General features: G+C 40.9%; 1 protein-coding gene across 15 annotated transcripts in view; it reads left to right on the top strand.

Annotated features, from left to right (window-relative positions):
• The window catches only part of Pde4dip (phosphodiesterase 4D interacting protein), a 225,299-nt gene extending 221,177 nt beyond the window's left edge, over positions 1-4,122 (top strand). For 6 of the 15 annotated variants that reach the window (XM_013509345.1, XM_013509340.1, XM_013509344.1 and 3 more), the window contains 4 exons: positions 696-834; positions 1,096-1,142; positions 1,939-1,990; positions 2,664-4,122. In XM_013509345.1, the coding sequence (XP_013364799.1) occupies positions 696-834; positions 1,096-1,142; positions 1,939-1,990; positions 2,664-2,809 (384 nt within the window). In that variant the 3' untranslated portion in view covers positions 2,810-4,122. Of the gene's footprint in view, positions 1-695; positions 835-1,095; positions 1,143-1,929; positions 1,991-2,663 lie in introns of all 15 variants that reach the window. The other 9 variants (XM_013509348.1, XM_013509343.1, XM_013509347.1 and 6 more) reach the window with 4 other exon arrangements.
• The last annotated feature ends 9,442 nt before the right edge of the window (positions 4,123-13,564 follow it).

The raw sequence follows: 13,564 nt of genomic DNA, 5'->3' as shown, positions 1-13,564 counted from the left end.
TTTTGAAGCTTCAACATCCTTTCTCCAACCCTCAGGTCCGCTTAGTGAAAAGGTCACAGAATGTCCCCATGAGTTTGTGAGTCTCTCTTAGCTACTCCCTAGAATCCCAACATATCTTCAAGCTTGCATCTCTGAACCAGGCCTGAGGAAAGCCGGCCACCCCTCAGGGTCTGCCAGGATCTCGGGCTGGTTCTGACTGGTAGACTCTTGGGTAGCAGATTTCAATGTACCCTTCCCCAGATTTTATTTTGAGATTACTACTACTGATATGAGATTCAACAATACTAACTTTAGGGAAGTGCATTACCTACTTCATGTTAGCATAAATATTTATAAATTTGCATGATCATCAGGGCAGCCCTGTCTCCCCAGATATAATCTTCCTAAGCTTCCAAGTCTCACCTGTGATGGGGCAGTGCTAGAGTTTATACAAAGACTGCACTTAAAGATTTATTTGCAGTTTGGTAGTTGTCTGAAGCTAAGGCTTCTTTGGCAGGAGTATAGACATGTGCTAATCGGCTTGTTTTAAGTTTCTCAATATTCCTACCAGTGGCCTTGTCCTCAGTGGTCCACAGCTGGGGTTCTGAGAGGTACATTAATAGAGGGAACACAGTCCAGAGAGTGTTGAGAAGACAGTGGAGTTCTGTTTTGGGTTGTAAATCCACAAAGCATGAGAGCCTGTCCCTCTTGTCCAGGGAGATGCAATGGAAAGAGAACTCACGGAACTTCGAGCCCAAGTGTCCAAACAAGAGCAGCTCCTTCAGAGCACAGCTGAGCGTCTGAAGACCGCCAACCAGCACAAGGAGAGCATGGAACAGTTCATCGTCAGCCAGTGTAGGTACCCCTGAGCTCAGGACACGAGGAAGGGGCTGGTGTTCCAGGTACTGCACATATGCTGCTCATGAACATAACCAGAGAGGCCCAGATGTCAGGAGAGGAGTGAAGGATGCAGCAGCCCCGACCCTCCTGTCTAGTCGTTGTGGGTGCAGAGAGAGTGAAGATGGGGTTGGCAAGAGCTCCTAGGCTGAGTGGCCAGAAGAAAATGCTTTCAAGTAGAACCTAGCTGGTAATTTTTGCCTTGTTTTCTTGTTTCAGTGACCCGGACCCATGATGTTTTGAAGAAGGCAAGGACGAATTTGGAGGTAAGGAAACAATTGTACCAGTCAAAGCCTGAGAACGTGCCCCCACTCTGTCGGAGTCTGTTGTCAGATTTGTGGGTGCTCCTGACCAGCTATGACCTTCCAGGAGGAGATTTCTAGTCCACTTGTAGGATCGCAAGTCCTCAATGAGCCTCCTCCAAGTTGCCAACCCATTGCTGTCCTGCTGCCCCTGAGCTATTTGTGCCCACCTCACGATCATCTGGTCACTTTACTGTTTCCCCTCCTTGCCACCAGTGTGCAGTCTGGAGAGGTACGATGCAGTTGGTCCTGAGGGCAGAGAGATCCCAGCTCTGTCTGTGCATTAGTTGTCTGTAAAGGGCTATCAAGGCCACTTCTGCATTATGATGTTCTCTAAATATAAGCAAGGTGCAACCTTACAGATTGATTTCACTGTACCCTATTAGGTTGAGAACTGCTGCTTGATTTTGACATGTTTTCCTTTAAAGAACATCAAGAAAGATCCACTGAGTCCCACTGAACAAAAGGACAGTGCCAGACATTCAGATGCTAAGAGCTGATTGTTCCCTAGGAATTACTTTGGAAAAAAGAACTGAATTTGAAATGTCTTAAAAATCAGAAACTAAACCATAAAACGTACACTTTAAACTTTCTTAATGTATTCAACGTATTCCTAGAATTGTTCCTAAATTATAACTTTAACGAGTGTTGACCTCCACAGTGAATATGGTTTGGGCAGTGATTTAAATCATATTTTTGTTTATTTTTCATTCCTTTCAGTTTTTCTCTGATGATCTCTTTCTTTCCTGAGCCTCTTTAGCACAACACTTACAAGACTGCCTCTGTACAGCCTTATTCCTGTCCCAGCAAAGGTAACCCAGCAGCCTCCCAGACTGCTGGCTCCCTCTGGTGTGGAAGCTTTCTTCACTACTTCCCTCATGCCCTGGGGAGGGCCAAGGCCTGGGCTCCAGTTCCAGGCTCGCCACTAATTGCTATGGCTGGCCTCTTAGTTTCTATGGCCCTCCTCATCTGTAAGAAGTGGAACTAGACTTAGGTGATCTGTGCTGATTTGACACTTCCTTATAACTGGGACATAAAAGAGACTTAGCCACAAAACATCCTCTCCCTCCTACAGCGGGCTGTTCAGACAAGTGCATGTTTCGTGCTCAGCGTTTGGTCTCGCAGAACATGGCAAAGGCTGATTTGTTTTTGGCTTCAGATCGTATGACTTGCAGCATGAACTGGGCCCTGAAGAGGGAGTGGTAGGATGTGGCTACACAGTGTACAATTCCTGGTCCCTGACCTGCAGTGATCTCAGCGCTCGGGGAGCTTTTCCTCTAACCTGGGGTCCCTCTACCTTCTCCAGACCCGGAGCACCCGCTCACCTCCACCATTCTCACCAACCTTCTGGCTTTGGGCGCCACTTAGCTCTCACTCAGCCTCAGGGCGCCCTCAGAAGAGACTGACAGTCCTCTCTGAAGAGCTTTTCTTTTGTTTTTGTTTTTTTTGTTTGTTTTGTTTTTTTTTTTATTTTTTTGTCTGCAGGTGAAATCCCTAAGGGCTCTGCTGTGCACTCCAGGCTTGTGACCCTTGCCTTCCAGGAGCCACACAAGAAGCGAAGCTACCAGAGGTCCTTAAAACAACAGGAAGAATGGGCCTGCCCCCCTTTGATGCAGCTGCCTATCTGTTGATGAGCACCTGGGCCTTATCCCTCCGGGCCTGCTAGAGGTCCAGAAGATGGGACAGAGATGTGTTCTTTTAGGACAATAGAAAAGAAGAATGGCTTCCTGGTAGCAACACATACTGGGCCCAGCCCTTAGCAAAACACCTAGATTGCATAGAGCCCATGACACTGCTTCTAAAAAGCCTCCTCCGCAAGGCATCTGCCACGGCATCTGCGTTTCACATCTCAGGAGCTGTCCTCAGACAGTCAACTCAGGGGAAGTAGGACCTTGCCTCCTGTGAAGGGGGCTGCGGCCCCAAGCTGCAGTCCTCAGGCAGCTCTAGAAGCACACTGCTGAGTAGCAATGCCCTGCTGGGCAGTGTTGCTGGGGGCTCAGCAAACCCTGCTCACAGATCCCAGGCTAGCTCTGCTGGGCCAAAGCTTAGGTCTACACCACCACACCTGCATATTCTGAGTCCAAATGGTGAATGTGGGACTTCCTGGATGCCCGCTCTTGCTTCTTCCATGCCTTCTGGTTTTTGCTTCTATAATCTCTGAATTGTATTGACCCCTTTTAAATAGGCTGTTCCATTTTGTCATTCTTACTTCTCTTGGGGGAATTAGGGATTGTTGGCAACACCAAGACTCTCCATTTTGTCTTGCCTATAGTAGGCCTGTGCTCATTTTTAAGTGGCATAGGTGTGCCTGAGCTGTACTGTATGAAGCCTAGTGTGTGTCTTCACCATCCTCATAGGATGTGGGTATGTGTGTATAAATGTACGATAGAGATTTATATATGTTGCTGTACCCATGTGGTGAAGGCCAACATAACTTGCAGAGCGGGTGGGTGAGAAGAAATGAAAGTCTTTTGGGTGGCTATTAAAGTAAAATGTGTATAAGGAATCAATTTTCATTGCCTGTTTTGCTTTTCATTTCTGCACGAATCCCCGGGATAAATGTAAAAGAAAAGAAAACTATCATTAAGAAACTCAAAGACTAATCCTTGAAGTCTAAGTTGAAAAGATTACATTTTTCCTTCTTCATCATTTTGTACAACTCTATAGTCTGAAAACAGGAAAGAGTGTTTTTCAAGCTGAAAATCAGCTGTGGACACATGGAGCTACATGCTGGGCTGCAGTCCCTGAGGCTCTAGTTAGGATGGGGTTCCAGAGTTCGCCACTTTCACAGAGCACTCAGATGACTCTGGTGTAGGAAGGCCATAGGTCGCAGATTTAAAAGTGTCATTCTACAACAACTGAATTCAAGCAATAAAGTTCAGAACCTTCTATTGAAAAGTATACAAGGCTTCCATAAACATTTAAATAAAATTTTTAAACAACTGCTTGAGAAAAATTCTTGGATTCTTTTCCCTTCCATAACTAAAATGTAGCTATCATTTAGCTATAGTTAAAAATAAAAACCCACGATGACAACTAGAACAAAAAAACTAATCGCTGTCACCACAGCTGCCACCACTGCTAGGAGCAATAACGACAGTCCAGGCAAAAGACCAGAGGATGCTAACTGTGTTTGATGCCCACTGTCTACTGTCACTGTACCCTCACTTTCTCTACACTTCCTAGATCACTAATCTGTGTAGTCTACTGTCCATGTGACCACATATTCTAGCTTGCACTGGTGACAGTGTGCAATATTTGCCTTTCTGTGTCTCACTCATTTAACTTAACTTACTGTCCTCATGTTTCATCTGTGCTGCTGAAAATCATAGGATATCAGCCTTTCATGGCTGAATAATCGAATATATATAATATATATAATCACATTTTAAGCCAGTCAGTTGATGCACACTTGGATTGAGTCCATATTAAAGTTATTGTGAATAGTGTTGTATCAGTCACTTTCCCTTCACCAAGACACAACACTCAACAACCACAGTGGAAGGAGGAGTCTATTTTGTCACATGATTTTAAGTGATTGGCGGGCTCCAAGGCAGAAGGACATGGTGGAAGAGTATGGCAAAGGAATGCTGTCCACCCCACGGCAGCCAGGAAGCAGAGGCAAGAAAAGAGCCCGGATGGAATCCACCCTTCTGGGTAATTCCCCCAATGCCCAGCCTCTTCCAGCCATGTCCCCCTCCTGTAGCACATGAACTACTGTACTCACCTAAGGCTGTATCCTCCAGTGAGTGTAAGTGCCCTCGTGATCCAGTCACTCTTCAAACATAGGAAACTTTTGAAGGACATTTTAGATCTAAATGTTAACAGTGCTGCAGTAGACATGGGCAGCCAGTTACCTCTTTGCTCTAGTGATTTTATTTTATTTGGCTAGATAGTGTATGAGTCAGAGAAATAGATTTAATACAAGATATACAAATATATAAGAATTTACAAGATTGGCTTTACAATGGCCATGCACAGAGTCAGGTGTGGAAAAGTACAAAAGGTCTGTCTGCATGCTGGAGATCCAAAGGATCCAGCCGAGTGCCTAGAGCTCACTGCAATGTCCCATGTGAGTCTGCATCAGGATGCCAAAGGGTCTGCACCAGAAGGCTGAAAGGTCCGTGCTGGAGGCTAACAGGTCTGTGCCAGAGGCTGAAGTGTTTACACTGGAAGCCAGAAGACATCCAGGGTGGAGGTGAAGACTGGAGCTCCTCCACAGAATCAGAAGAGAACTTTCTTTGTTTCCCTTTTATACCATCCTGGCAAGAATCATCCCTAGGGGGGGTCTTTCACACCCAGAACTATGCTGAACCAATCTAGTTTGGACTTTCTTATTCAAGTTGACACAATCAATTAACTGTCACAGATACACTGTAGTGGGATTGCTGAATCACCAAAAAATTCTATTTTTCAGTCTTTTGGGGGGATACTTCATAGTGTTTTCTGTGACTCCTTACTAATTTACAGTCCCACTAACGATGTTTCCTCCACATTCTTACTAGTATCTGCTATTTTTTGCTTTTCATTATAGCTATTCTAACTGGAGTAAGGTAATAGCTCATTATGATTTTGATTTGTTTTTCCCAGATGATTAGTGATATTGAACATTTTCATGTCTTTTGGGCCATTTGTATAACTTTTTAAAAGAATGTCCCTTCAGGCAGGCAGTTGTGCCACTGAGCTATATCCCTGGCCCAAAATGACCTTTTATTTTTTATTTATTTATTTTTCTGATACCAAAAATTGAATTCATGACCTCCTACTTGCTAGACAGGTACTGTGCTGCTGAGCTATATCTCTGGCCCAAATCACTTGCCTTTTTTTAAATCAGGTTTTATTATTCCTGTTTAATTCCATATTAACCCTTTCCCAGCTGAAGGGTTTGCAAAGATTTTTTCCTATTCTGCAGTTTGTCTCTTAACTCTTGATTGATTTCTTTGCTAGGAAGGAACTTCTTAGTTTGTCCATTTGTGCATTTGTTTCCTGTGTGTTTGGTGTCTTAACCAAAAAGTCTTTCCCTATCCTACTGTCTTGATGTGTTTCCTTGATGTTTTCTTTGACTACTATTATGTTTTGGTCTTATATTTAGATCCATGTTCCATTTTGAGGGGTTTTTTCACCAGTGATGGGTCTTACACCACTGAGGTCATCCATAGCTCTTGAGTTGATTTTTGTAGATGGTGATAGGTTGGTATGTACAGTCATTCATACATGTATACACATACACACAAACACACACTATATGTGTTATATATATATTTCCCCCAGCACCATTTATTGAAGAAACTTTTTTTCTAGAATATGTTTTGGAGTCTTTCTAGAAACTTCTGGTGTTTGTATAATATGGGTCAATATCTGGATTTTGTATTACATTCTATTAGCCTCTGTGTTTTTATGCTACTATCATATTGTTTTAATTTCTATACTTTTCAATATATTTTGAAATTAAGTAATATGATGCTTAGCTTTTTTCTTTTTCAATTCCTGCAAGACTGCTTTGGTTATTTGGGTCTTTTTTGGCTCCATATACATTTTTGATTGCTTTTCTCTAGTTGTGTGAAGAATATAATTGGCATCTTAATGAGGATTACAATGAATCTCCACGTCATATTAGATAGGATGGATATTTTAATATTTTTAATTTTTCCAATTCATAATCATGGAATGTCTTCCCCTGTGTGTGTGTGTGTGTGCCCTCTATAGTTTCTTTCATCAGTGTTTTATTCTTTTCATTGTAGAGATCTTTCATTTCTTTGGTTAAATGTATTACTAAGTATTTTCTGAGGATATTGTGGATGGAATTGCTTTTTAACTTACTTTTCCAATGAGTTTACTAGTGTGCAAAATAATGATTTTGTATGTTAAGTTAGTATCTTGAAAAGTTGGATCTGTTTTTTCATTAAAAGAGCTGTTTGGTGGTGTCTTCAGGTTTTTAAAAAATATATATAAGGTCATGTCATTTACACATGGGGATAATTTGACTTCTTCTGTCTTAGTCATTTTTCTCTTGTTGTTGAAACAAAATACCCAACACCCAAATTTAAAAGAGGAAAGGTTCACTTAGCTCACAGTTTGTGGAGGTTTCAGTCCATAATCAGCTGACTCCAAAGCAGGGTGGGATGACAGAGGCCACAGTTCATGGTAGCAAAGGGTACCGAAAGCAACGGGAGAGGACCAAGAGAAAAGGGGAGAAGCAAGCCTCTTTCTACCCTGTGATCTTTTTTTGTTTTGTTTTGTTTTTCTCCGGTACCGGGAACCAAACTCACGACCTTGCACATGCCAGGCAGGCGCTTTTGCCGCTGAGCTAAATCCCCAGCCCCTACCCTGTGATCTTATCCAAACTGTTGGGATTAGGGCGGTACTAATCCAATCACTGGACTGATCCAGCAGTCACTCACCCTTAATTCCAACACTGGACAATGAACCAGTCATAAACTCTAGATTCAACCTTCTCCAAAAAGCAACCCCCCGTGACGGCATGAGGCTTTGGGAGGACATCCAAACACAAACAATAACGTCCTCTTTTCCATTTGGACGTTCTTTCTTTCTTTTACCTAATTGCTCTGACAAAGACTTCTAGTACTGTGTTGAACAGGAGTGATAAAACTGGACATCCTTGTTTTCTTCCAGATCTTCCAGGAACTGCTTTCAGCTTTTCTCCATTCAGTGAGCATGATTTCATCAGTAGGTCTGTCATATACACTTGTATTGCATTGAGGTATATACCTTCTGTACTTAGTTTGTTGAAGATGTTCATCATAAGGGGATTTTGAATCTTATTGAATGTTTTTAACAATAGAGGTTATTGTATTGTTTTTGTGCGTCAATTGTGTCATGCGCTGTAATTGATTGCAGTTGATTTGCAGGTGTTGATCTATCCCTTCATCCTTGGAAAAATCCCACTTGATCATGGAGTATTGCTTTGTAGATTTTTGAGTGTGTGTGTGTTTGTGTGTGTGTGTGTGTGTGTGTGTATGATTGTATTCAGGTTTGCCCTATACAATAAGTTTGGCAGAGTTCCCACTTTTTCAAATTTTTATAAATTTTTAAAGATTGTATTAATTCTGCTTGAAATATTTTGTAGAATTCAGTAATCAAACTATCTTGTGCTGTGCTGTTGTCTGTTGGGAGACTTTACTGATTAAAACTCGCAGTTCATTATGGATCTGCTTAGATTTTCTATGTCCTTGTGGTTGTTTTAGTAGGTATCTATGTCAAGAAATGAATTCATCTGGTGTAGCTTTTCTCACTGGCTGAAGTGCAGTTGTTCATAATAGTCCCTAGTGGTCTTTTGTATTTCTGCAGTATCAGTTGTAATGTCTCAAAGATTCCCATTAGTCCTGTCATAGAACCTTGGGTCCCTGGAGTGGAAAGTGATCATGATGTCATTGGTCCCTTGAGCAGTGCTCATCCACCAACCACTGTGTGGAGTGGGAGGGGAGATGCAGTTGGTGCTCAGGATGTAGGCTGAAGATGGAGGAGCAGCCCTGGACATCATCAGTAGGGCTGTCTTATAAATAAGAGAAACAAATACTCCAGGCTGACTAGTTGTACTTAACAGTGGTCTTTTCCTGCCTTTATATTGTTTTGTTTTGTTTTGTTTTTTGTGGTACCAGGGATTGAACTCAGGACCTTGTGCGTGCCAGGCAGGTGCTTATGCCACTGAGCTATATCCCCAGCCCCTCAGCCTTTATATTCTGACTGGAACAATGTATTGTTTGGCTTTCCTGTGTCTCTAGCTATTTCATCTGGGAAATTTCCATCTCCATAATCTCCTGAATGAATTCCTTACTGTATACTTCCATTCTGTTCCTCTACAAATCCTGACATAGAGTGGGTGTTATTTCAAAAATACCCAAGAATGTGGCAGTACCATTGAAGCTGGGTAACGGGGAGAAACTGGAAGAATTCTTCAGTTGTAAGCTAGAAATATGTGCAATGAATGGTGACCTTGGTGAAGTCTTACAGTGAAATGCAGAATGTAATGAAAAACTGTAGGAAGGGCAATCCTCATTACAACACGACAAAGAGTACGTGTCCAGTCTGCTCTAGCATTTTGTGGATGGTACTACTTGCTAGTGACAAAACTGGATATTTAGCTAAGGACATACACAGGGAAAGTGGTGGATGGGTGGCCCACCTCCTGGAGGCTTAGAGTGAAATATAAAAGGAGAGTGATGAGTTGAAGAAAAACATTCTTAGATAAAAATGTTCCATCAAAGATGACTCCCTGGTTGGCTTCCTTGGAGATGAGGAGCGGTGGCCACTAGCAATTCCCTGACATGCTACCCTGTCATTTCTTCTCTATGGACTATTTGTGGGGCTGGGGAGGTCCAGCGCGGGACTAGGGAGGTCCAGAGCAGCTTAAACTATCAATCAATCCTACAGAGCTGGACCTGGCTCCAGTAAGGTCATGACCACACTTGGACCCACCTTTCAGGAAATAAATTCTCTTCTAGCCAAAAGACAAAGAATGGGAAATGGTGGTGTGGGAACAGAAGGCTTTTCTTAGGAATACGGACATTTATTTTTTGCCATTTTTCATCTCCTCCAAGGTCCATGTAATAGTACATTTCTTCTCCTAAAGTAACTCCAACATGGATAAGAAGCTACAGTCTTAACCCTCACTCTCTAGCAACCATTTGCTCAAGCATAGCTTCCTTTCCCACGAAGGGCGATGCATTTTCCCTCAAATCCTTCTGCTTCCGGTAGGTACAGTGCCCCGTGTAACACTGTTGGGTAAAACAACAGCCCAGGTATTTCAACCCTCCTGTCTCCTGTCCTTCACCCAGAGTTCAGTCTCTCCTGCCACAATAACTGCCTTCCAATATGCCAAAACCTTTCAGTTCTAGTAATGAAAAAGTAGATGGTGCATTTTTTTAGGTAACCAGCCTGCAAAAACTTTACCATAAAAAATTCTCCAATTTCATTTCAATAGAGAAACTACTGGCCATATGTGACTGTTGACCATTTGAACTGAGGCTAGAGGGATGAGGAGTGAAATTACAGTATTTATTTGTGAAATTAGTGTTTATTGTGAAATTACATTTTTTAGTTAAAACTTATTTTAGTGTAAATGAATAATTGAAGCAATACAAAATACCTTCTTCTTCTATAACTCTGTAAGTACTGCAAATGATTATTTCTGTTGTGTGTGTTTTCTGTTTTTGAGATTTTAAAGTGTAGCTGCTGAAATGGTTTCACTTCCAAGAGAGGGTTCTGTTTTTCTTTATTAGACAGACATGGTTATGCATACTACAGAATAAAAGACACATGACAGAAGCACATGTCAAATACACAAAAGAAAAAATTAGACAAACCCAGATTACAGAAAATGCTGCAGGAAAAATACCTCAGTATTCTCAAATAAATGACAAAGAGGAGAATCACAGGGAAGAGAAAGGAAAAAAGAAAATAAATAGGAAACTGGAGGTTAGAGTAGACCCTTCAGAAATGTCAGACATAGCTGGGCATAGTGGGACACGCCTGTAATCCCAGTACACAGCAGGCTGAGGCAGGAAGATCATCATGAGTTCAAGGCCAGCCTGAACCACATAGTGAGACCCTCTTTCGAAAAAACAATCAAGAAATGTGAGACTATAAATTATATTTGTTTATTTTAGATTTGAAACAAACTTCTGTTTCGCAATGTCTATCATACCTCCTAGTTTTTATTCACTCTTTTGGTTCTTACACTAGTGACACAATATGCTGCTTACACATGGAGGTCTGGTTTATTTCACTTATGTATGGTCTCTAGTTGTGACCATTTACATGCAAAAGCCTTGTTTATCTTTCTTTATAGCTGAGTAATATTCCATTATAGAAAAGTACCACAAATTTTTTTATCCAGTCCTCAGTGGATGGACATTTGGGTTGCTTCCACAATTTAGCAATTACAAATTGTGCTGCTATAAACATGGGTGCACACATATTGCTGTGATATGATGTTTTCAGATCTTCTGGGAAAATACCCAGAAGGGGAATAGCTGGCTTGAATGGAACTTCTAGACCTAGTTTGCTGAGGGATCTCCAAACTGATTTCCACAGTGGTTTCACCAGTCTGCATTCTCACCAGCCATGGAGAAGAGTTCCTATTTCTCCACAGCCTTGCCAGATTTATTATTTGTTGATTTCTTAATGCTAACCATTCTTACTGGGGTAAGATGAAATCTCAGTGTTGTTTTAATTTGCATTTCTCGAATGACTAATAATGTTGAACATTTTCTCATGTATTTATTTGCCATTTGTATTTATTTATCTGAGAAGTGTGCATTCATCTCAGCCTCCCGTTTTTGGATTGGGTCTTTGAATTTGGGGGGGGGTTGATTTTTTTAATTCTTTGTATATTCTAGATAGAAGACCTTCGTCCGAGGGACAGTCAGCTAAAATTTTTTTTCCCAATTTGTGGGTTTTCTTTTTACTCTGCTGGTGATTTCTTTAGGTGTGCAGAAACTTTTCAGTAGGATGAGATCCCAGTTATTGATTCCTTGAAGTATTTCACCTGCGGTTTGGTTTTTGTTCATGAACTCTCTGCCTACCCCTATGTCTTCAAGGTTTTTACCTACTTTCTCTTCCAATAGATTTAGTGTTTCTCTTTTAATATTGAGATCTGTGAACCATTTTGACCTGAGTTTGGTGCATGGTGATCGACTTGGGTCTATTTTCAATCTTTGGGAGGTGACAAGCCAATTTTTCCAGCACCATTTTTTAAAGAGGTTAGCGTTCTTCCAGTGAGTTTGTTTGGCCCCTTTACCAAAGATTAGATGGCTGAGTGTGTTTGTGACTGTGGCTGTGTCTTGTAGTCTTTTCCACTGATCTTCTGGTCTGTTTTTTAGTCAGTACCATGTTGATTTTATTATAGTAGCTTTGTAGTATAATTTCAGGTGAGGGATTGTGATTCCACCTGACTTGTCCTTGTTGCCCAGGATTGCTTTTGCTACTCTGGTTCTCTTCTGGTTCCAGATAAATTTAAGGCATGTTTTCTCGAGATCTATGAGGTATGCTAATGGTAGTTTAATAGGAATTGCATTGAATCTGTACAACGCTTTTGGTAGTATGGCCATTTTCACAATGTTGGTTCTTCTTATCCATGAGCAAGGAATATTTTTCCATTTACTGAAATCTTCTTCAATCTCTTTTTTCAGAGTACTGTAGTTTTCACTGAATAGACCTTTTACTTATTTTGTTAGATTGATTCCTAAATATTTCAATTTCTTGGATGTTATTGTGAAAGGTATGGTTTCCTTAATTTTTCTCTCAATCTGTTTGTTGTTTGTGTATAGGAATGCTATTGATTTTTGGGTGTTGACTTTGTATCCAGGTACACTGCAGAATTTGTTGATTAATTCAAGGAGTTTTCTTGTGGAGTTTTCTTCCATGTAAAGTATCATGTCATCTGCAAACAGATAATTTTACTTCTTCCTTTCCTATTCTTATTCATTTTATTTCTCTCTCTTGTCTAATTGCTCTGGCTAATGCTTCCAGAACTATTTTGAATAGGAGTGGTGACAGTGGACATCCTTGTCTTGTTCCTGATTTTAAAGTAAAAAGTTTCAGTTTTTGTCCATTGTGAAATGAAATGAAAATGCTCAAAAGTAACAAGCAACTGGGGTGAGGGAAAGAGAAAAGAAAGAAGAGGAAATTATGTATGTATGTATGTATGTATATCCAGGATAGCTAACATAGTTGTACTACTGACGTCTATCGCTTTACTGAAAGGAACAGTTAATGATGACTTATTTGATCAATCTTGCATGTCTCTATTTGTTTTCCTGAGAAACCACTTTGAAGATGTCAATACGTAATACAACAACTGTTGTTAATTTCCTACCACTTTGTCTGTAACTCTGTATTGTTCGTATTTTTCTTATGCTATTTTGTAAATGGATGTCTGTTAATATGTTTTTCTTCTTTTATTTTTAAAATAAATTTTAAAAAAAGAAACAAACCGAGTTAACAAAGAAGGAATGGGTCATGGGTTGGATGGGTGATGTAAATGGTAAAATCCAAAATTCATGACCCTTGGTGTCATGCATGTGGACAGCTTTTCCTTGATGAATGTCCTTACATTCACAGTTTTCTAGAAACAAATTAAAAAGAGCTATTTAGGACATTAGGAAGGATTTCTCACTTTCTAGATGTAAAAAGTGCCTATAAGAAGGCAGAGACAGACATTTTCTGTGTGCATTCAGGAACGTGATGTTTGTCTTAAAATAAATGGCCTGAGAGGTGTTCTGAACCAAACCGTGAGACTAAATGGCCCTGATCTATTGATGTCACTCAGAACAACAGATACTGGAGACAGCCAGCTTCCCCAGGCTGCCGTAGAAGTAGACTGCAGACTCAATGGCTCTACTTCTCCCCATGCCTCTCATGTGAAA

Source organism: Chinchilla lanigera, unplaced genomic scaffold (assembly GCF_000276665.1).
Source record: "Chinchilla lanigera isolate Chin_1 unplaced genomic scaffold, ChiLan1.0 scaffold00167, whole genome shotgun sequence".
NCBI classification, from domain to species: domain Eukaryota; kingdom Metazoa; phylum Chordata; class Mammalia; order Rodentia; family Chinchillidae; genus Chinchilla; species Chinchilla lanigera.
Note: the sequence above shows the minus strand (reverse complement) of the source record. Positions and strands in the feature narration are given on the sequence as shown.